This window comes from Microcaecilia unicolor, chromosome 14 (assembly GCF_901765095.1).
Source record: "Microcaecilia unicolor chromosome 14, aMicUni1.1, whole genome shotgun sequence".
NCBI lineage: Eukaryota > Metazoa > Chordata > Amphibia > Gymnophiona > Siphonopidae > Microcaecilia > Microcaecilia unicolor.
In genome coordinates this window covers 32987767-33012276 of record NC_044044.1, presented here as the reverse complement: position 1 = coordinate 33012276, position 24510 = coordinate 32987767, and the positions used below count along the sequence as shown (strand labels likewise).

Here is a 24510-nt window from a genome sequence, read left to right as displayed (position 1 = left end):
TACACTGAGCAGGTTTCAATGTATCATCAACAATGATGCCTAGATCCCTTTTCTGGTCAATGACTCCCAATGTGGAACCTTGCATTACATAATTATAGTTTGGGCTCCTCTTTCCCACATGCATGACTTTGCACTTGCTCACATTAAACATCATCTGTCATTTGGATGCCCAGTCTCCCAGAAGGACGGGAAGGTGGTAGAACTAGAGGACATGATTTGAGGTTGCAGGGGGGCCAACTCAGGAATATTAAGAAGTACTTGTATTTCAAATTATTATGTGAGCCTGCATTGTGTGGGAAAGCGCGGGGTACAGGAGAGGGTAGTAAATTCCTGGATGCCCTCCCACAAGAGGTAGTGGAGATGAAAACGGGAATGGAATTAAAAAAATGCATGGGATAAACACAAAGTCATCCTCTTTAGAAAGTATGGATCCAAAGACACTTAGTGGTGACTAGATGGCAACACCAGTGATTGAGAAGCAAAGCCAGGGCTGGGCAGATTTCTACGGTATGAGCCCTGAAGATGGCAAGGACGAACCAAGGTCTCAAGTTATCACCACAGCATAGCCGTCATCTCCTAATTTACTATGCAAGTGCTAATAAATGAAATGCAGTTTCCTATTTATTTTATTGCATTTGTATCCCACATTTTCCCACCCATTTGCAGGCTCAATGTGGCTTACAGAGTTTTGTTATGACATAGACATTTCAGGATATACTACTATTTAACATTTCTAGAGCGCTACTAGGGTTACGCAGCGCTGTACAAATTAATAACTAAGGACGGTCCCTGCTCAGAAGAGCTTACAATCTATCAGATGCAACTGATAAAGTACAAAGATTTGGTAAGGGAAGAGAGAAGGAAGGTGGACTTCAATAGCTGGGTGGTTTGGAGAGGTAGTTATGTGAAGTTATGGGTTCTCTTTGTAGGCCTTTCTAACCATTCTAGCCCTCTCATTATAAATTTCTATCACAACCCCCTCGCTTGTCTTTTCTCCAAGCTGAGGAGCCCTAATCTCTTTAATCACTGTAAATAAGGGAGATGGTCTATGCCCTTTATCATTTTTTTTTTGTTGTTGTCTTTGTGTTATGGATACACTGAAGAAACACAGACTAGAGTTCAAATTGTACCACTGCCACGTCCTATGACCTTGAGCAAGTCAGGTCACTCTCCACTGTTATCAGGCAGAAAAAAAAAAAACCAGCACAGATTTGTCAGCCCTGTAGAGGCAGAAAACTGAGTAGAGTCACTCACTAGACTGAAAATAAAAGTGAGTGCGAGTGAGGTAGAGCCTAAAAATCCTTCCCCTCACCCTGGTCTCTCTGCCTCCAGTTTCCCGCCTCCGCCTCAAACCCTCTCCCCGCCCACGGCCGTTTACTATTATTTTTTGAACTGACGCATGCGCAGCTCGCGCATAGGCGCGCGGTTTCCGCGTTTGTTTTCCCGGGGAAAAGCGTTAGTAGGGGCGGGTCCAAGAAGAAGAAGAACAAGGGAGAGGGGGGTGGATTTTCGCTTTTCTGCTTTGGTGGGTGCAGCGCGGGTGCACCAGGAGCTCGCGACCACCCCTCTCTCTCCCTTGCATCTCCCGGGCCCCCCTCCCTCTGCACGCAACGACGAAGAAGGTAAGTGAGTAGCGACGGACGACGACGGGCTAGAGCACGCGTGCGCGCTCACGGCGGTTTCCAGTTTCCTCTCCCCCAGATACGTATGTCAATCAATGTTAATCCCCCCCCCCCCCCCCCAAGATCCTCTCCGGCAAAGGATAAAGTAGGAAAGAAAAGAGAGATGGGGTTCAAAGCCACGCCCACCTTTCACTTCTTTTCTGTGCGCGCTCCCGTACTTCCCGCCCACATTCCAAACGGCCGGGGCTTCAGGCGAGAGGCGGAGTCTCCAGACCCCGCCGTCTGTCACGTTGCCACCTCCCTCCTCCTGACGTCATAGATTGAGGGGATTAGTCTTGCTCTGACGTCATACAGTGATACTTCATGCTTACACTGAGGAATTTCTATGTTATACCCCTTTCCTCCCAGTAACATAGCAGTACTTAATGCTTGGACTGAGGAATTTCAATACTATTACCCTTTCTCTGACGTCACATACAGATACTTCATGCTTGGACTAAGGGATTTATATACTATTCCCCTTTCTCCGATGTCACATAGAGAAGGGGGAATAACATAGAAATTCCTCAGTCCGAGCATGAAGTATCTCTCTAGTATCTATGAGCACGCAATTCTGGAACGCATTGCCACGTAACCTAAAAGCGACCTATGAACTGACCAACTTCCGAAAACTGCTGAAGACCCATCTTTTCGACAATGATTAAAACATATCCCCACATATATCTAACGAGCATTTAAAACATATCCCCACATATATCTAACGAGCATTATTAAAAGCGCCTCATATTATATCTTTATCATATCTTCCATTACCAAAATACTTCTGTAACACTAATGTCAACTCTCCTCTCATTTCCACTATCTACTATATATTGTAAGCCACATTGAGCCTGCAAAGAGGTGGGATAATGTGGGATACAAATGCAATAAATAAATAAATAATAATAAAATAATCTATTACATAAGTAATGCCACACTGGGAAAAGACCAAAGGTCCATCGAGCCCAGCATCCTGTCCACGACAGCGGCCAATCCAGGCCAAGGGCACCTGGCGAGCTTCCCAAACATACAAACATTCATACATGTTATTCCTGGAATTGTAGATTTTCCCAAGTCCATTTAGTAGTGGTTTATGGACTTCTTCTTTAGGAAACCATCTAACCCCTTTTTAAACTCTGCTAAGCTAACTGCCTTCACCACGTTCTCCAGCAATGAATTCCAGAGTTTAATTGTGCGTTAGGTGAAGAAATTTTTTCTCCAATTTGTTTTAAATTTATTACACTGTAGTTTCATCGCATGCCCCCTAGTCCTAGTATTTTTGGAAAGCGTGAACAGACGCTTCACACCCACCTGTTCCGCTCCACTCATTTTATATACCTCTATCATGTTTCTCCTCAGCCGTCTCTTCTCCAAGCTGAAAAGCCCTAGCCTCCTTAGTCTTTCTTCATAGGGAAGTCGTCCCATCCCCGCTATCATTTTAGTCGCCATTCGCTGCACCGTTTCCAATTCTACTATATCTTTCTTCAGATGCGGCGACCAGAATTGAACACTATACTCAAGGTGCGGTCGCACCATGGAGCGATACAACGGCCTTATAACATCCTCACACCTGTTTTCCATACCTTTCCTAATAATACCCAACATTCTATTTGCTTTCTTAGCCGCAGCAGCACACTGAGCAGAACGTTTCAGTGTATTATCGACGACGACACCCAGATCCCTTTCTTGGTCCGTAACTCCTAACGTGGAACCTTGCATGACGTACCTATAATTCGGGTTCTTTTTTCCCACATGCATCGCCTTGCACTTGCTCACATTAAACGTCATCTGCCATTTAGCTGCCCAGTCTCCCAGTCTCGTAAGGTCCTTCTGTAATTTTTCACAATCCTGTCGCGAGTTAACGACTTTGAATAACTTTGTGTCATCAGCAAATTTAATTACCTCGCTAGTTTCTCCCATCTCTAAATAATTTATAAATATATTAAAAAGCAGCGGTCCTAGCACGGACCCCTGAGGAACCCCACTAACTACCCTTCTCCATTGTGAATACTGCCCATTTAACCCCACTCTCTGTTTCATATCCTTCAACCAGTTTTTAATCCACAATAGGACATTTCCTCCTATCCCATGACCCTCCAATTTCCTCTGTAGCCTTTCTCTGACGTTACTTAGAGATACTTCATGCTCAGACTGAGGATTTTCTATACTGTTCCCCTTTCTGTGATGTTACTTAGAAATTCCTCAGTCCAAGCATGAAGTATCTCTATGTTATTCCCCTTTCTCTGACGTCACAGAGAGATACTTCATGTTTGGACTCAGGGATTTCCACACTTTATCCTTTTCTATAATCTGACAGAGTGATGCCTCATGTTCGGACTGAGGGATGAGCCCATTGTGCCCCTTCCTGTAACATCAATGAGTGATACCTTATGGCTTGTCCATGGACATACGCTGATATACGCCTTTCTCTGACCTCTTTCGGTCATAACCCATGTTTGTGTAATTTTTTGTCACATTTCAAAAATGTAGAAAACGTACAGAGAATGGCAACAAAAATGATAAAGGGGATGGAGCAACTGTGCTGTGAGGATAGTCTAAGGCAGGGCTACTCAAAAGATGGGCTGTGATGCACCTTCTGGACTGCTGAGTCATCACGTGTGGTCCGCAGGAGCGCTGGGTGTTCTGGCACCGACACCATGGCAGTGGCGGAGTAACCCCCCTCCTCCAGGCCCGGGTCCAGTGCTCCCCCTCAGTGTACCTTAAGTCATTTTTCTGTACAGGTCACCGGCAGCAGCAATTCACACAGGCTGTCACCGAACCCGTTTCGCCCCCTTCTGACCTGACTTCCTGCTTCTGCAAGGGCGTCATGTAGCGGGACACAAGATGAAGCTAGAATATGGTAGATTTACAACAAATAGGAGTAAGTTTTGCTTTAGTCAGCGTGTAGTTGGACTCGAATTCGTTGCCAGAAAATGTAGTGACAGCAGCTGGCCTTACAGAGTTTAAAGGGGGTTTGGACAGATTCGTGAGGGAAAAGTCCATTGAACATTATTAAAAATTAAGTTGTTTTTTTTTTAATGGGTTTTGCCAGGTTCTTGAAGCCTGGATTGGCCGCTGTCGGACACAGGATGCTGAGCTTGGTGGACCCTTGCTCTTTTCCCAGTATGGCAGTGCTTATGAGCATAAGCTCCAGGGTTGACAACAGATGGCCTATGTGAATCACTGCTGGTCACCTCGACAGAGAAACAGTTTAAGATGGGTGGGTGGTGGGGTTCAGATACAGGGGGAATCCGGGTCCCGGAGGGGAAGGAGAGAGAGATGGAAAGAGATGCTGGAGAGTGGCTGGGCAGGTGGGAGAGAAATGGAAAGAGATATTAGAGCCGGAGCGGCGACCCAGATGGAGGGATGTCGGACCCAGGGGCAGAGGGGAGGAGGAGGAGAGAGATCCTGGACAATGGGATGGAGGAAGAAAGGAAGCGAGATGGAGAGGTTTGACCTGGGGGGGGAGTGGGGGGAAAGGAGAGAGAAATGTTGGATAGTGGCTGATTGGGAGAGAGGGAATAGAAATTGAGAGATATTGGACCGGTGGGGGGTGGGATGGAGAGGAGAGAGAGATTGGTCAGCAGAGAGGTGAAGAGGAGAGACGTTGGACCCAGGGGTGGAGGGTACATGAGGTGCACACAGTAGTTTGCAGACCCTGGGTTTCAGACATGTTTGCTGTGTGCATCTGTAAACTGTACATATCCGAGGTGGTTCAGATTTCTGTTTGGTTCACCATACGCAGACATTTTAACATTTGTAAACCACAGGGACTCCTGAGGCAGGTCTGTGCGGCCAAAACACGATTCGTGTCGAGTCCAGTACTTATTGTGGAATAAACTTCTAATGTGAACTCTTACAGTCTCGTTGGTTGTTTTTCATCCTCTTTTGTGTCTCCTTCGCTGTTTTGTCTGCTTGTTGTGACTTGCGCGAAGGTTTTGGTTTAGTCTGTGCTTGTTGATTCATCACCGAATGGTAATCCATCTTTTCCTTAGGTATTACCTGCACTTTCCCCCTTTCTTGGATATCAGCACCTGCATTAATCTTGCTTGTCACTGGTGATACCTTATCTAGTAAGGACTGATTTCAAAGCGGCGAACTGGTAATCTGTAATTCCTTAGCATCCCTCCAGACCGATGGGTTATGCACTCCTACCAGCAGGTGGAGACCGAGAATTCCTGATTCCTGGGCTTGTCTGGAGGGACTAAAGGAAAGCAAATTTTCAGCTCAGACCTAATTTCTCCTTCAGAGCTTGGCTCTTCCTGGACACTATCTGGGTGTGTCGCTGAATGAGAACAGCTCACCTTTGTAGTGTGAGATAACTATTGTCTTTCTTGCACGGGACTATGTGAAATGTCTTCTATCTCTTCCCAGGATGCTTGGGGGCATGACAAAACCTCACCAGGAGGTCCTGAAGAAGAGGCGGCTGTCCCTGGCAAAGCAGCTGGAGCTGGGGGAGCTTTTGGAGTACCTGATGGAAAAAGACATTGTCACCCTTCCAATGAGAGAGGTTATAGAGGTATATGGACCAGACACATTGTGGGTAGAATTTAAAGGCATTTCAATCCTGCTAGCAAAAGAGGATTTTCTGAGGTTTATTGGATGGACCAGCAAGAGGCTGTGGATCTGTATAGTCCACACACCACTGGGTGAGCTTAGATGGACATAATTATCTTCGTCAGGAGAGGTAGCCACGGTTTGGGGGCCAAATATGAGCGTGGATGTAGGGAAACATAGGTCAAGGGGAAGGGTAGGCAAGAAGCCAAGCAATTATCATAATATGAGGGGATGGGGTAGAAGGCAGTAAATTTGGTGCACGGGTTGATATGAGCTGCCCTTCTGGATGTGGCATTTTTCCATGAGGAGGATCTATTTTATTACATGTCTTTTTGTGTCTCAGTCCAAGCCTGGAAGCTTCCAGCAGAGCGTGGCACTGCTCGACTTGTTGCCAAAGAGGGGTCCCCATGCCTTTCACATCTTCTGTGAGGCCCTGCAAGAGTCTAGCCAGGAGCACCTGGCAAAGCTATTGCTGGATGCTGCACTGGCCTCGGAGAAGACTGCCCCACGGGTGAGTATCCCAAATTCAAGGGCCTTCCAGCAGAGAGGGACTGTTGTAATCCTCAGTTCTGCGTCTGACTCGGTTTGTGCTTTTCTTCATTTTAAATTGGTTTCTGCTTTTCTTTTGTCCTTCATAGAATGACCTTGAATCCCTCAGACCTTTCCTGGTCCAAGAATGTTTCCTGCATCCCAAGAAGTTAAACCGGCGAGGTGAGCGATCCCCTTACACCATGCTCAGATTTGAGCAGATAGTACACGGTGACTTGGGTTTCTAAGTTTAAGTCTGTCTCTTTTAATACTTATTTCCCTCCTCCATCCCCTTCCCCAATCTGTCTGCCGTCTGTTTCAGAGCCGATGGAGCATTCATTGGATGATGGTGATGGGCCTCCATGCCCCGTAGTAAAGCCTTGCACTAAGGAATTTTACAGCAATCACTGCCATACGGTAAGAAACCTCATGAAAATGCAGTATGGTATGAAACTGACTGAGAGAGTGATTATGTTACATGTAACTCATCCTGCTTCCGTCTCTCTCCGTGGCGCAGTCATACCCCATGACTTCGCAGCCTCGAGGCCATGCGCTGCTCATTAGTAATATCCACTTCCAAGGCTGTGGGGACCTGGACTTCCGCTCAGGGGCTGACGTGGACCAGGCTGCACTGGACAGACTCTTCAGTCACTTGGGATATCGTGTCACTGTCCGGAACGACCTCACTGTTCAGGTCAGCAGGAAGGCAGAGGGTCCTGGGGCATCTGGGGGAAAGTGCATCTAAGGTAGCAGGGTCTGACTTTCTGAAATGTGTTTGTGTGTAGGGCGAGCATGCTGTATGGGGTCCATGGGTGTGTGGGGTAGGGGGAGTCTTGAGGATGCATACAGGCATGTGAGTGGTGTCTGTTTGGGGAGGGGGTCTCAGGATCCCTGAGCATCTGAAAAGGACCTCAGTAAGGGGGAGGGGTAGTCTCAGGAGACACCTGGGCATGTGAGAAGTGTCCTGATGAACCCCTCAGCTTATGAAGAGTGTTTTGAGGTGAAGGGGTGCTCTTGGTGACTGTAGGAGTGTGAGAGTTGTGTCTCTGTACAGTCTAAGGTCTTCCGTATAACTGCTGTCCTCTGTTGTCTTGCTTAGGAGATGCAGGTGGAGTTGGAGAACTTCTCCCACCTCCCAGATCACCTCCATGTAGATTCATGCATGGTAGCACTGCTGTCTCACGGCGTAGAGGGTGCAGTCTATGGTGTTGATGGGAAGCTACTGCAGGTACAAGGGGACTTGGATGGGGAGGTGGGGAGGGCCATTTTCTGCCACTGCAGATACCAGGGAGGAAGGTTTGGGGGGTATTTTGGGTTGGGGCTGGGAATGAAGCTGTATCCCATCACCGTTAATTATTTAATCTCACCTGGAGAAGGTAGAAGGATTTTTTTTTTGTTTTGCTCGTTCTTCATATATTACTTTACTCCCTATTCTTGGTTTCTTTAACTTGACCACTCTTTCCTTCATCCATTCCCCCACCCCACAGTTTCTCTTGAGCATTTTTAAAAAACGTTTCTCCATTCCTCTTCTCCTGCAGTTACAAGATGTCTTCCGACTCTTTGACAACGCCAGTTGCCGTAGCCTACAGAACAAGCCCAAGATGTTCTTCCTACAGGCCTGTCGTGGAGGTGTGTCCCAGGAGACTGGCGGGGGGGGGGACACGTATGTGTGTGTGTGGATGGTGGGGGAAGGAGCGGGTAGACAGTTCCTCGGGCCCCTTTACAGTTCTGATCCTCTGGATCTTCATCTCACTGTCCTGTTTTCCACTCTGTACCCCAGGTCCCTCCCACGTCCTCCTTCACTTTCTGTCCCCATCACAACAGGTGCTTCCTCTGTAAGTTCCCACTTGTCTCTCTTGGCATGGCATGTCACTCTGGTTGTGTAAGCGTTATGTGTCTACGTCCCTCTGCTGCCCTCTCATCCTTCATCTGTAAGTGGTCTTATGGCACATTCTGACTCGCTCTCTTGCTATTAGTGTTCATGTGTCTGCACGTGTCATGGCATGTTGAGGAGAGTTGCAGTGTTCCCAGCTCACAGATGTCTCTCTGCATGATGCGCGGTGGAGTGACTTGCGTTTTGAGCAGTGCTGAATCTCACCTCACCTGTCATTTGAGCCCTCATCTTTATTGCTGTGGATAGTTCTGGGAGCACATACTGTTTTTATTTTTTTACAGATGAGACTGACCGGGGCGTGGATCAGCGGGACGGGAAAGAGCGTGCTGAGTCTCCTGGCTGCGAAGAAACAGATGCTGGGAAGGAGGAGCAGTTAAGGGTACGGCTGCCAACCCAATCCGATATGATCTGTGGTTACGCTTGTCTGAAAGGTATGCTCCCACTTTCTTTCTCTCGTATTCCCTCTCCCTGTCTCTGTCTCCCAGTCTTTATCCTTTATATTTATTTATTTATTATTTTTGTTACATTTGTACCCCGCGCTTTCCCACTCATGGCAGGCTCAATGCGGCTTACATGGGGCAATGGAGGGTTAAGTGACTTGCCCAGAGTCACAAGGAGCTGCCTGTGCCGGGAATCGAACTCAGTTCCCCAGGACCAAAGTCCACCACCGTAACCACTAGGCCACTCCTCCATATCTCACATTCACCTTTGTGTAATTCCTCCTTCTTCCTCTTTCACTGTTTTCTGTTTCCTCCTCTTACTTCTCCCTTTCATGTTTTCCCACCTTCAGGTGCTTCTCTCCATCATTGACCCATGTCCTCACTTCCTCTTGTATTCAGGCACTGCTGCCCTGCGGAACACAAAACGTGGCTCCTGGTACGTCGAGGCCCTCACCTCTGTTTTCTCTGAAAATGCCAGACACATGCACGTTGCCGACATGCTGGTGAAGGTGAGAGCATTGCCCACAGTGTAGGAGGAGAGAACTTCAGGTCCTGTGAGCTGGGCTCACAGAAGGGAACATTAGAAACTGGAAGTGGAGGATGGGTTGATAAGGGGTGGCAGAGGTGAGTGTAGGAATAGCAGCAGGGACGAGAGTTGGGAAACCGCAAGAGACAGTTGTGGGTGTAGGTACGCAGGACCGGTGGCTGTGAGTGCTGGAGGGGCCAGCTTGAAGTGCAGGAGAGAGTGACAAGAGGCTGAGAATCTTTGAACATAGGAGTTATGATCTTGGGATGATGTTCTTTCCCTTGTTCACAGGTGAATGGGCTGATCAAGCAGCGTGAGGGTTACGCTCCCGGGACAGACTTCCATCGTTGCAAGGAGATGTCAGAGTACTGCAGCAGCCTTTGCAAGGATCTTTACCTCTTTCCTGGATACCCAGAGGCCAACTGAGACTCAGCTTTGCTGCCAAATCTGAAAGAAACTTAGCAGGGCCTTATGTGCTCAGTATTACTCCACTACAAACGGGAGCAGGGCCAGTCACTGCAAGACTGCAAATAGGCCCTACGCCAACTCCCCTTCTGCTCTCGGAAGGAGGCTTTGTAACCCCAAGAAGAAGTTGTCTCAGGAGTGGGTTATAATGAGAGAACTTTCTTCTTTTGTATTATACAGACACATCACATCATCATTTCTAAAGATGAGTTTTTGCACACGTGACAGTATGTTATCCCTTGCACAACTTTCTCAAACGTTGCAGAGGTGTGGGGGAAGAGGAGTTTTTAGTTCAACCAGAGCTGGTTCTGGGTTGATCTTCCTCCAACAGCATAAAGGAAAAGCTTCCCATGACCCCCCCCCCCCCCCCCCTCTCTCTGGCCAGCCACCCGCATGGGGTACAAGATGCTGTCTCTGACCTCTGGCTAGTGTGGGACATGTGAAGCCAAGCTTGTGACTCAGAAGGTTATTGTGGTTTGTACACGACTTGTATCGCCTTTGTTCAGAAACCAACAAAGGAGGTATACCGGGGGGGGGGGGGGGGGGGGGGGAATCCACACTCAGAGGTGGCCTCAGCTTACTCCTGCCATTCCCCCTTCCCTGCTGGTTTTAACTGGAAACCCTTTGTGTCCCACCAGCTTTATACAGATAGGACTCATTTATCTCCCCTCCTTTTCCTTTCCCACGTGGGGCAGAAGATGGTGTGAATGGAGGGGGTTCCCGGGAAGGGAGAGCTGGAGGGTATGTTTATTATATATATTTTTTTAATTTTGTTGCTGGTTTGTTATTTTTAATCTGAATCTATGCATTTTTGTACTGTAAAGATATAATGCATTAGGGGTTGGATAAAGGGCTTTTTCATAATCCGTTATGAGGTGGGAGAGGAGGTTTGTCCCATCTCTGCCTACACCAGAATTATGTCCAGTTGCTTCTATGAGGCTTGTGCATCACCCTTCTATGTTCTATATGGCCTGGGCTCAGGAGGCCGATCATCTCACGGCCCCCCCACGCCCTTCGTGCACCTCTCTGTTGGTTGTAAAGGGAGCTGGGTCGAGTTACAGTATTTCTTTGTATGAGTTCTTGTACTGTCAGTTTACCCAGCTGCGTCCTGTGGCTCCTGCACTGCCTCAAGACACCACTCGCCATTCCCGTCCTCCTTTCCTCACTCATGCACTATAGTATTTTTGTATTTGCTGCTGATGGTGATTTGACTTGGTTCTCTGGACCAGCGGATCCCCCTCACACCAGCATGGCCAGTATTTGAAGACAAGGAATGATGTTTCCTGCAGCATCTTGGACATGCTTATCATTCTTGCCATCTTTCCAAGTTTATTAATATTTACTACCCCACTATATGGACATGCCATGTATGTGGCTTACAATATTGATTAATAAGAATTAAAACTGAAATAAGGTGAGTTTAAATACAAGGGGGATAGAACTGCATTAATTCCTAGAACAAAGATAGGGAAGGGGGAAAAAAACATTGGGTGAGTTCTCATAGCACTTCAGGGGTAACCTGCACAAGAATGGGGCGGGATTAGTAGAAAGCATTCCTCCTCCTCCACCCGTGGCTCTATCTCGTGGCCAGAGCAGAGATTGACACCTACCGTCTACGTCCGTGATGTTTCCATAAAATAATCTTAACAGACACTTGTTTTTCACTGCCATGTCATTACATTTTATTCTCTTCGGAGATATTCCAGGTAGCATCAAGAATTTTGAAATCTACTGTCAGAAATGTTAGGGAAGCGATTTTTCATTTCAAGCAAGTAACAGCAGAAATATCCTGAAAGTCAAAATGTAGCTGGCTGGGGAAAAGTCTTGCAGGCACTTTTCTTTTGTACCCTCTTATCCCTTCCCCCATTTTGTTTTTTTTGGAAGAAATTTGCTTGCAGAAGTTCATGCTTATGTGAATCCATTTTTTTTTCTCCTTTCCGTTCCCACAAGTGCAGGAAATTAAACTTCCCAGGCAAAAGATGCAACCATTTCAAAATTGTGCAGAAATGCACTCGGAGGGTTTGGGTACTTTTTTTTAACTGTGCCTTGCTGATCAGAAAGAGTGTCACCCCTGAAGCACAAGTATTGCACTGGTACATGGGATAAACTCCAGACAGCCCATGAACAAACTGTGCATCCTGAAAAGATGCACAGCTTTAGATTCTAAGTCAGGTGAAAAAGGAAAGGTTTGAGAGTAGGACCAGTAGAAGCAGGCCACCTACCCAAAGGTGTAGGCTGAAGGCTTCAAGTTAAACTCCGCTTGCCGAAACGCAAGCCAAAATCCAAGAGCAATAAAGCACTGCTTGCCGAAGCGCAGGCCAAAATCGAAAAGCGCTGCTTGCCGAAGTGCGAGCTGAAATGCCCAAGCACAGCTTGCTGAAATGCAAACCAACACAAGACCCCCAAAGAGGTCAGACTCGGGCTTTCTGGTTCTCCTGAGCCCCTGGGTCCTCTTAGGTCCCTTTTTGACTCTCTTCCAGGTTACTCCAAATAAGTCCTGGGGCTTCAGTACTTTCCCCTCCAGGCCCTGAGAGCCAGTGGGCCCAATTTCACTTCTCTTAGGGCTTTAAATCAGTCCCGCCTCTTGGTTAGTCCAAATATGCAAATAAGCATGCAGATCACTGTTCACTGTACTAACCCAGTTCAGTACTGGGTCAGTCTGTGCCTGCCACTTCCCGCATAGTCTTTACCCCGGACTACTACCACCCCAGCAGGGTCCCAGAAGCCTACCCTGAGTATGATGGAATGGACTAAACCCAAATGGTCTTCCTATACTGGCCTCAGGCCTGGCAGGAGATCTATTTCCCGGTGATGGTGTCATAGGGACCCAACTACTTGTCTGCAAAATATACTTTCTGATGCACATGGAGGATCCAGCTGATGTCACGGGGAGTAGGGAAGCACGGTTGCTCCCAGGAGAGAGTAATTCTGCAACATGGTAAATGGAAAAAGTTGAGTTGATGTCTGGTTAAGTCTTGTAAAACTTTTGAGAGGGGCAGTGGAGGTGGGGTGATGCTGGACATTGTACAGGTTTTTGTAATTTCTTGTGTGAATGTTGTGTTTTTGAGTCATGGAAGAGAGAGGAATACTATTTTATAAATAAAAGACAACTTTATTTCAATATTTCTGGCTTGGCTGCCTGGTTATTTCTTGAAAAGCATGAGTATGGCTTTTTGGGAAGTTGCTGGGGCAGCTCGGAATTGAAGCTGGCAGCGCATCCCCGTGCTGAGCATGTTCTGCGCCCACTTTGGGATATTTTAATCCTTTACACGCTATTGTGGCAACATATGCACATAAATGATCCCTTACAAAATATCGACTCGTTGAAAAGTATGTGCTAGTTCTGACTCCAGAAAGCAACAACAGGACAGAGCTACCTGGGTGGAGCACGGGTAGGGCTTATGTAAAATAACTAGAATTGACACCTGCCACTTGTATAAAAAACAGATGCCCTACTTTACTTTTTAAAATAGCACCTCGCATTGTAAAAGATTGCCACCCTGTTACTTTCTGAAATGGTCCACTTTTAAATGTGCCCTGATTCTCCTTGTCCAGTAGCCACCGAGTGGGCTCACTGTCATCCCCTGCCCTCATGGAAATTTGCAGGTGCAGGAAGAGATGCTGCTTTTCATCATTACTTTCCAGGAGCTGTCTGGTCGCCAGAGGGGAGAGTCGCAGGAGCAGGAGGTGTTAGCATCGGTGACTGCCGTGTCAGCGTCCGGGGAGAGTGGAGGGGGGGAGAGTCTCCAGTTACACAGTCCATCTTTATAATTCTTGCCTTTGCTGGGGTACAGCAGCAGGGCTGTGCTCAGCACTCCCTTGGCTTCAAGGGTCCAGCTACCCACCTCCGCTAGCAAATTCTACCCTCTAGCCCTGCTTTCCCTGCCCCTTTGGCTCTTCTACATTTCCTAAAGGAAGAAATAGAAGGTCGATAAGCGGTGGGATTCTCTCTTCCCTTCCCCTCCCCTTCCCTCATGTCTCCCCTTTCTGCTGGAAGCTTTGGATATGACCAGCGACAATTTGGAGAGAAATACCCTGCAGTATCAGCAGACCCTGGTGAGTGCCATCACTATTCTGTTCTCCTGCTGCGGATGTGTTCACTATTTCTGCTGGGGTGAAGGTGGGGGGGACTCTTAGAACAAGTTTCTGACAAACACAGTACCATAGACAGGTACAGCTCCGCAGCAGAGCAAGCTTCTTACAGAGACGCACACAGCTCCAGCGCAGGCAATAGCAGTGCAAGAAAAATACACGGACGCGCACACACACACACACACGCAGTGAATGGGATTGCATTGCAGGAACTCGATCACAGCTGTGTTTTCCTCTCCCTTCCTGAATATGTCATTAACACGAGATTCTTTTCTAAAAATAAGCCTGTGCTCCGATCCAGAGAAACCCCTTCTCCAGCCTGACATGGGGTCTGCAGGTGACATGACATGGAGAAAGGAATATGAACCCTTAAGACAGAAATCCACTAAATATCCCAATCGGTAACAGCCCCAGTCTGGTGAGAGTGCCTCCTGTAGGTCGCACAGACATTGGCATTTTCCAGGGAATAGTATGCTGCACAGAGGCTCTGCTAGTGTAATTAAGCCCTGTTATTTCCTGACCCTCTTTCCGGGGAGTCCGAGGTTGTCCTGATGTTCTGGGGCTGTATTAAGTTTAGACTGTGGCAGGAAATGTTTGAGATGACAGCGTCTGTATGTGGAACCTGGTGAGGGAGGGGTGGGGAGGGATCAAGTTCCAGCCTGAGCTGTATTGCTGGACTGTCTCCAGGCCCCTGTGGTACATGTATACCAGAGAAGGAAAGCAGGAATTACCTTCCTCCAGGGGACAGAAGCAATTAGCAATCCCCCCCCCCCCCTCCCCACCTGGAAGAAACGGAGGGTATTACCTTCCATTATTAAAACAGGGGGTGGGGGTGGGGGTCAAACCTACAGTCACAAATGGGAACTCCTAGACACATCTGCAAGCATATGGAGACTGACATATATACATTGAGATATGTAGATCCACACGTTCAAAATGGATAACTGGTTCTTTTTTTGTTGTTTTGAATGATGGGTAAGGGGGAAGGAAGGGGTATTGGTGAGTATCTGGATAAAGGTGTATTGTATAAAATGAGTCCATTGTTTTAGAATAAGCTGCAGAGGTGAGGAGCTTCATTCGCCCTCCTTTGGATCGCCCATATACCAAGAGCTATGAGGCAGTCAGGGCTTCCTGTCATTCTAACCCATGAAGAGACTCAGTCCCCGCAGTTCTTGCAGGCAAAGGTATAAATCCCTAAATCTAAGGAAACAAAGGCCCTCCTAGTTCACGTCTCCCTGGCTCCAGAAAGCACCAACAGGACAGGGTTACCTGGCTTGAAAGTGCTAATACTTTGGATCCCTGATGTTCCCAGTAGGTGATACCATGGAACCAAGAGAAGCCTCATTTGCCTTTTGGGCTTTGGGATTTTTCTTTCTGTGAATGTATGTTAGCAGTTACCAGAATGAAACACGCCAGTGTGCAGGGTGTTATGGCTAGGGAATGATGGACATCTGATAAGGTGGGAGGACATAGACCAAGTGTGAATCAGGCGTGTGAGGCTATTATAGAGGGGGGTGCATTAAAATGTCTTCCAGTCAGACTTTCCAAAGGCTGTTGATGGGCCTAGTTTTAGGTCTTACACTCCCAGGAGGACATGAGGATTTTGGAAAACATTTGAGTGGCAGAAACCTATTATCAGAAGTTTGGATAACAGGAGTCATGAGAAGAAACAGGAAGGCGTTGGATTTGTTAAGTTAGGAAGAACATGAAGAAGTGACCTAGTAACAGTCTTCAGATACCGAAGGGGAGATAGCGTGAGGATGGGGATCAATCATTTTCTTCTGCCCTGGGGAAAGAACAAAAGATTGGAAGATATAACCTAGCTTTAGAAAGAATATTCTAGGTGAGAGTGGTGAAGGTGAGGAATAACAGCCCAGTGGGTAGAGGTGGTGGGGTGGGATTTCCATCACTAGGGTTTGTAAGAGTGAGTTAGACGTGCAGCTCTCTGAGACAGTATAAATCTTCCTGGCTGAAGATGGGGGTGGACCCGCCTGGGGTGGTTTCCAGCCCACTTCTGTGGTGTTCATTTGCCTCCCTTCTCTGGAGTTTACTGGATTTTTGTAGGAACTGCAGCCCTTATGTCATGAAAATGTCTAAACACGAAATCTTTCATTATTCGGTTCTAGGTATAGTCAGGGATGGCCTCAGACACATATTATGAAACTCTATCATTCAGTTCTATAGATCCTCAGGACGAGCCTCAGACACACATTATAAATCTCTGCCATTCAGTGCTGGAAATCTTCAGGAAGAGTCTCAGATGCATAAAGCTCTATCATTCAGTTCTAGGGATCCTCAGGGAAGGCTTTAGATGCACATTATTACAACTCTATCATTTATTTACGGTTCATTTCTACCCCACATTTTCCCACAAATGCAGGCACAATGTGGCTTCCATGAATTACAAAAGTTAAAAGATACAACACATGAATTTTACAGTAGAATAAGGATAAAACGCTAGCAGCAATTAGGACGGTTAACCAGCAGAATTACTGATGGAATACACTTGTTCAAAAAGTTACGTTTTCACCAGCTTCTTGAAAAGATGGTGGTCAGCTTGCGATTTTAGGTACGGGGGAAGAGCATTCCAAGTCTTCGGGCTGGAGTAGTGGAAAGTAGAGGCCGAAGGGATCCTCATTTATATCCCACATTATCCCAAACAAGTTTGAGTTCAATGTGCTACTTTGTGTATACCCTACTTTGATTTGTACCTATGCTCTTCAGGGCATAGACCGTATAAGTCTGCCCTGCACTATCCCCGCCTCCCAACCACCGGCTCTGGCACAGACCGTATGAGTCTGCCCAGCACTATCCCCGCCTCCCAAAATCCAGCCCTGCCTCCCACTACCGGCTCTGCTATCCAATCTCGGTTAAGCTCCTGAGGATCCATTCCTTCTGAACAGGATTCCTTTATGTTTATCCCACGCAATGTGCTTACAATAAACAGTATAGGACACATAACAAAGAATAATGAACATTATGAAGCTCTACCATTTAATGCTAGGGAGTCTTTGTAATTACTGAGATAATGGTAGTTATAATAGTTTAATAACGTTGTCTATTTTCAGATACAGTTCTTGAAAACTTGGGCCAGTCTTTCAGGAACAATGGTTTGCTCTTGTGTTGTGTTATACTCTGGGAAAAGTCTGTCTTTGAGTTGTCAGGGCTCACAGCCCTGTACTTACTCTTAGTTATTGTAACAGGGCGGGGCTGTGATAGGGACAGGGGAGACCCTGCAGTAGCCTGGATGCAATTTAGTACACAGTTCTGCTATGTCATGGCCGGCCCTCCGCCATGGCTGAGATATGGCAAGGGCATTTAAGGGCATGGCTCTCTGTTCTGCCGTGGGAAGTCATAGATAGATCAAGGTTGTGTTCATGGGATGAAATCTATCAGTGTAAAAGCAAACATTGAGACAGAAAACAGAAGGAGCGTCGAGAGATGTTGTAAATCTAAATTAGATAAATGTACTCTTCTGTACACCTGAAAGTCAAATGAGGAGGGGGGAGAAAAGCATTTTAGAGAGCGTGAGAGTCGCAGAGTGAGTGAGAATTAAAATGTGGGGAAAGCAAGTGGAGCATGTCTCATGGAATTCATTTCAACCCTTCCCCATGTAGGTTGAGGGCAAATTCGTCATTCCTTGGATTTTCATGCACTCTGCTCTTTGTTTTATGACTTTCTTCACTCCAGATACGATTTATTGAATATTATTTATGCAGGGATTACCAAACATAATCTTAAAAGATTGCAAACTTTACAAAACGCTGCAGCAAATATACTTTGTCGAGCATCCCGTTTTGATCATGCCTCACTCTTCTCCAACAGCTTCATTGGTTACCTACTGAGTTCAGAGTTAATTAATTCTAACCTTAACCCATAAGGTTCTGTGTAAAGTTCCCCGGTTTACCTTTCTTCCAAGGTGATGTCCTGTACACCCTCTTGTACTTTACGTTCACTGAAAGCCAATAGATTAGTTATCCTGCATCCCTCTAAAGCTAGATGGGAAGCCACTAGATCCAGTGCATTTATTTTAGCTCACCAGCATTGCCGCAGTATCTTCGGCTTGAAACATCTTACACGGCCTTTCGTACCTTATTAAAAACTCACCTTTTTCAGCAGGCTTTTATTGTGTAGGTCTGGGTTGATTCTGCGGCAGGAGATCAAGGGTAATAGATGATAATTGTGTAAATTTTAGAATTTGTCTTGATTCTGTTATGAGTTATACTGCTTTTATATGTATGCCTGCAAATATCTTTTTCTTGTATGACTGGAATAGTGTTTGAGTGGTAAATGTAGTTAGTTCTTTCATATCTATAATTGGCGTTCTTTTCTATTTTTCTGTCAAAGAAATTAATCAGCTTTATCAGACAAGACCATGCCTCTAGTGAAACCATTTTGCCTCAGGTCCTGTAATATATTGAGGCATGTGAAAAAAGTGAAATAAATCCATACATGGAATAATTCCAAACCCATATGTTGTGTCTGTGTATGGGTGTTTGTGTGTGCACATTGGTGTATGTTTGGGACATATTTTGGGGACTTTATTTCTTTGGAATCCCTGGTCCGATCTGGTCCATGTGTATTATCTCTGGTTTTGCCCCGTATCCATATTTTGTTCTCCAAATACACAGACAGATGGACAGATATTTTCCACCCCTTATGCAAAATTTTTGAACATTCATTTTGTTGAGCGGGAAATAAGAAAAAGAGCGAGGGGGAAAGACAATTTGACAGTCCCTTTGCAGGTTGTGACTCCTGGAGTCAGACTGACATAAAAATTATCTAGATAATGTTTTGTGTGAATTTTCCAGTTCACAGATGTGAAGATAAAAACCAAAATAGCCCATCTAGTCTGACCAGCTGAGATCCATCAAGTTTAGGTAGACGGGAATATTTATTCCCATATGTAATGAATCCAACTCCTCACTCTCCATGTCTTCTCTCTGATCCCTGAACCTTCTTCCCACCACTGTCATTTCTATACGTCCTAAACACACCCAACATTTGTCACTGCGACAGCCTTCACCTTCTCTGCTAAAAGGGCATTTCTGGCCTTACTAATTGAACTTTGCTTCTTGCAAGACAAGTAGTTACGCCAAACATCCTAGACATTTCTCATCCAGCATCACATTAAGAATTGCCCTGTGTGGCCTCAAAACTTTACAACCAACATTATCTGAACAAATGGACTATAAGGCCTGGAAGGTTCACATCCCAGAGTTATCCGAAGAAGGATCCCGTGTGACCTGAAAAGTTCATGTACGACATCTTCGGATAATTCTTACATTGTTCCGTTATGAAGGATTCAGTTTTTCTTGGATGGAGGTGGCTACAAGAATCCGGCACTGTAGAACTGATGTTATGTTACTAGGTACTATAGCTGAGGACCCCTGAGCTTCTAGGACCCATCATGAATCTTCAACAAATGGGGTCTGATTGGTGAATGCAGTTGGTGCTTGACTTTGCAGCCACGGTGGGCCAAGGGTATTCCATTCCTGCCAACATGGCCACCTTCCTGGCGAGGAGTTTAAAATGAAAGAATTTTAAAGCCAGTGACGTGATATATGATGCATTTTTGATGAATGGCAGCACTGTGGTCTTTGGAAGGCATAGAGCACAGCTCTATCAGTGTTCCCTTGGAGCTGAAGCACTGATAGGGCAGTGATTTGGGGGAGGTTATAAATCATATGAGCTCTCTCCTAGGGTGTGAGAGAGGTAAGTTTCCCATGGTTAGCCTGCTCTGGCTTGACAGGTGGGAAAAAAGAGGGATAGAAGATGTTTTGCACTTTGATGCATCAATTAGGGAGGAGTGCAGAAAGAGGAAGGGAGAGGACTTAAAAAGAGCGAGATTTACAGATTTTTTTTCAGTTAATTCTGTACTCTGTGAGGGTCCAGGGAGAGATAGGAGAGAACTTAGAGCAGCGGCAGAGGGAGAGAAAACAAAATAAATAGGAGAGAAAAAAAATCAAAAGACAGAGAATGATTACATTAGAAAGGATGCCCAAGAAAATTGTTCTTGATGCTCAGGTATGTATGATTCGTTCCCCCGTCCTCTGCCTCCTCCTGTCCTGCCTGTTGTACAGAGGGGGAGAAGGTCAGAAAACAGGGACAGATTCTGCCCTGTCAGCTCTACCTCTGTGACTCCAGCTGACACATTCCAGCAGGAAGATGGAGGTCAGACATTAGGGTATGAGGGAGGTGGGGGGGGGGGGGGGGGGGGCTGCAAGGAATTAACTGAGGCAGTGATGGGATCTTCCTCAGTGGATGGTTTTGAAAGCAGGGCCATCAAACAAATTGTAGGTGAGACCCTAGAATTGCACTAAGTAAATCCGTCATAAATTTTCAAGAGCTATGCTTCCTTCATCAGGTCAGTGAAGAGACAACATATCTGTCATTTATTCTCTCACACTGACCTCATCTCCCTTCTCCTCCCCTCCTCCTAGGACATTGATTTGAAACACCCTTCCTAGATTAGTGATCCGCTTAGAGCTAAAGTTGATTAAAGCTGTAACTGTATTCGTGGTATTTTCTTTGTGGCCTATTGACAAAGTGAATGCACATGAGTTCAGATCATAGGGGGCTTGACACTGTGAGCACCGACAAACAGATCCTTCTATGATGGCTGACGGTTGACTCCATGAACGAAGAAGGAACATACACATGTTCCTGGACAACTGAGTTTTGGTTTTGCTAGTCATTGACTGATAGACATATGTGTGCTTATTTATTTTATTTATTTTATTTATTTACGACATTCTTACTGATGGTTGGCCATTGACTTTGTGAGGATTGATAGATGGATTTGCATTTGTTTCTCAAATGGTTAAGCTGGACTTGGGAGTATTGATGGATGGATGTGAACACGTTTTCCAGACAGCTGGCTTTCTGGTTTTGCAAGCCACTGACTGATGGATGCATTCTTGTTTTCTGATGGTTCAGCATCGTCATCATGTGCATTGATGGATCCATAGGGTAAAGGGACTTGATATACTGCCTTTCTGTGGTACAGACAAAGCAGTTTACTTATTATATATACATGTACTTTTTCTGCCCCTAGTGGGCTCACAGTCTTAAGTTTATTTTGTTATATGCTTGCAAGCCCACTCTCCACCAATGCCACTCCCACTTCCAAAATGTTTTTTTAAAGAATTCTTACCATATAGTCTAGTGCGTACAAACAGGCAAAATACTGCAAAACATTTTAATGCATTTGTGCAGTTGCAATAGTCTGTTCTCATGCACTAGCCAGATGTTAAGGGCTTTAGTTAAAGGGCCTGTTAACCCTCTATTGCCTCCAGTAGAAAATTAGATTGTATGCCCTCTAAGGACAAGGGTATCTGAGTGTAACTCAACTTCAGCTACCATTGAAAAGGTGTGAACCAAATCCAAATATTAAAAAAGAAAGTTACAAATTTCGAATAATATATCTGCAAGTTCGTTTTTGAATTCTATCGGTACTGTGAGATATATGCCATCCGGTCCAGGGGATTTGCTACTCTTTAATTTGTCAAATTGCCCCATTACATCTTTCAGGTTTACAGAGATTTGTTTCAGTTTCTCCGACTCATACTAATGGCAGAAATGGTATTCAATGCTGATCTCTCCCACTCCCACATCTTCCTCGGTGAAAATGGAAGCAAAGAATTCATTAATTCTCTCCTCTATGGCCTTATCTTCCCTGAGTGCCCTTTTTACCTCTCAGTCATCTAGTGGTCCAACTGATTCTCTCACCAGCTTCTTGCTTCGGTTGTAACTTAAAAAGCTTTCATTATGTTTTTTTGCCTCTGATAATTGAACATTTTCTATACCGTGTTTACTGACTAGCAGGTCAAAGCAGTTCTCAGACTAAACAAAACAATGAAAAAGAACTCAAAGTAAAATAAGAAAGTTGTTAAAATATCTTCAATCACTCCTGAAAGACACAACAGAAAAATAAAAAGAGAATACACATATATGACATTACGTGGAGTGGCTTGTACACATGCAAGATCATTCACGGAATTGCTCCATCATACATATTTCCAATGATCGAAGATTTGCATTCGAGATATGGGACCTGTAACTCTTTGAAGTTAGCATCTCCAACTTGCAAGGGTTTAAAATCCAAGGGAATCTTCTCTACTCTACTCTCATATCAGGCAGCAAAGTTCTGGAATCTATTGCCTGCATACATAATTATCTCAACCCTTTACTGCATCTTTACATACATTGTAATGAATTTTGGAATTTAAACTCCACGTCCTTATTGTATCCATTTACCTCTACCTACCTGACCCTTTTAATTTTTGTATTTGTTTATTACCTGCCGTACTTGACATCCACCTTGATGGTATTTTGTAAGCCACATTGAGCCTGCTAATATGTGGGAAAATGCGGGATACAAATGTTACAAATAAATAAATAATTCTTATGACCCATTACGCCTCTTTTCGTAAGCTTATTAAGACTATTTTAAGAAAAAATGTACTTTCTAATCAAGTTGTTTAAACTAGTGGACCTTAGTATTTTAGCTTTATTTTAATACTTTATTGATTGGATCGATATAAAATTATATTGCATGTACATCCCAGATTTTATTGCTGGTTTTCTTACATTATGTAATCTGCCTCGAACTAAGGTTTGGCGTAGGTGGGTTTTTTTGTTCCTCGCCTAGTTAATAGGTAGGTTATAAATGACATAAATAAATAAAAAGAATGTAAAATAAAATGTATTATCTGTTGGAAGCCCCAAAAGCCTGCTTGAACAGCCAAGTTTTAATTTCTTGATGGATGGATATACATTTGAGTAGTGGCTGACTGGGTGTTGATGTAGGATGCTTGCAGGTTTCCGTGGTGGCTGAGTGTGGTTTGCTGGGATGCCTGCTATCGTTTGGACGCATCAGCTGCTGACTGACACTTGCTTCCATGTTTCCCAGGTGCTTATCATAATATAAAAACTAAAAACATAAAAAGAACTCCATCAAATTGATAGGAAAGCACGGCAAACTTAAAAACAGATGTTTGCAAGATGATCGATACCACTACACACTAAACAGCCATTCACGACAAATACATTAGACTAGTATAATTCTTCACTACATAGTTACTTCTGTCTAAATACTGCCTTTCATCACAGATTATTTGCTACTAACTGCATGCAGTTATTTCTAGAAATGTTGTGTGGAGCTAATGATGCTACCACCTCTGATTTATGACTCTTATCAGCCCCCAGACAAGAGCAGCAGTAAATTTACTCCCAGTTTCTTAGCACTCACTAACCTAGAGGAGAAAACCCACTGGTCTTAAATGTATGTCCAGTATTTTCAGCCCCTGCCCTCTCGGCATTTTGTTGGAGTCTCCCCAGGCGCTTTTAGTGCTGCAGTCTTTCTGGGTATTTTCAGCTCTTGCACTTCCTGCATTTTGCTGGAATCTCTCCTCGTATTTTCAGCCCTTGCGCTCAGTTATTTTGCTAGAGTGTAGCCCTGATATTTTCAGCGGCTGCGCTATGTGCACTGCATTCGAGAATCCTCTGCTATTCTTCCGCTTGTGTGAATTTGATCCACTTTCTCCATCTGAGGAGTTCCTTGAAAATTGTCCCCTTTTTAGTTGGGATGACAGCTTAATAGACTTTTTTTTACTCCGAGTACAAGCATACAGAATAGTTTTGGATTTAGCTCAGACCTTTTTCAGCTCAGGGTATACTAGGTATTTCCTTAACCCTCCATTATTTATTTATAGCATTTTTATTCCCCAATATTCCCACCCATGGGCAGCCTCAAAGTGGCGCACAACAGTCTACAAAAACATACAACAATTCTGCAAACAAACAATCAATATCGTAAGAGAGAAAGGGAAGGAGCAAGGTGAGAAAAGGGGAAAGAGTAGCGGTGATCAGTATGTCGCTACGAAAGTTGTAATTCAGAAGGAAGAGACACCAGGCGGATTTGGAGCTTATGCTGTACCAAAAAGGAAGGTCTTGAGGCGCTTCTTGAAGGTCGGGTGATCAGGAGTAAGTTTAATTGTGGAATGGGCTGCCTCAATTGGTCAAATGCTAAGATGACCTCAGATTGAGCCCTCCAGGGACAAGTGACTTGCCCAAGGTCACAAGGAGCAGCAGCAGGATTTGAACTAGACTTCCCTGGTCGTCAATATCTACTAGGCTGCTACTCCTCTACTACCTATGGGATGGTGAGGGTCACCCCCCTGGCTGCTAGTATAGGCCCCCCCCTAATCCCACTCAGAGCTGCAAATTCTCCTTGGAAGTTCAGTTGAAATGGAAAGGGGTCAGAGAGACTGTAACAGGTTAAAAGGCAGGAGGGAAGAACTGATTTCTGGAAAGGGATCACTTGAGCTGCAATAGAGGGCGAAG

At 45.3% G+C, this 24510-nt stretch overlaps 2 protein-coding genes across 2 annotated transcripts in view; both read left to right on the top strand.

Moving 5' to 3' along the window:
• The first annotated feature begins 1354 nt into the window (after nucleotides 1–1354).
• Nucleotides 1355–13176, top strand: CASP2 (caspase 2). Its single transcript, XM_030187296.1, has 11 exons — nucleotides 1355–1622; nucleotides 6036–6180; nucleotides 6562–6729; nucleotides 6857–6929; nucleotides 7069–7163; nucleotides 7264–7440; nucleotides 7846–7974; nucleotides 8285–8375; nucleotides 8922–9071; nucleotides 9480–9589; nucleotides 9898–13176. The coding sequence occupies exons 2-11, from the start codon at nucleotides 6037–6039 to the stop codon at nucleotides 10030–10032; spliced, it is 1272 nt and encodes a 423-aa protein (XP_030043156.1). The 5' UTR covers nucleotides 1355–1622; nucleotide 6036; the 3' UTR covers nucleotides 10033–13176.
• Nucleotides 13177–14075: 899 nt separating this feature from the next.
• The window catches only part of CLCN1 (chloride voltage-gated channel 1), a 38776-nt gene continuing 28341 nt past the window's right edge, over nucleotides 14076–24510 (top strand). Inside the window, exon 1 of the mRNA XM_030187635.1 lies at nucleotides 14076–14127. Within this exon, the coding sequence (XP_030043495.1) occupies nucleotides 14077–14127 (51 nt within the window). The 5' untranslated portion in view covers nucleotide 14076. The remainder of the gene's footprint in view (nucleotides 14128–24510) is intronic.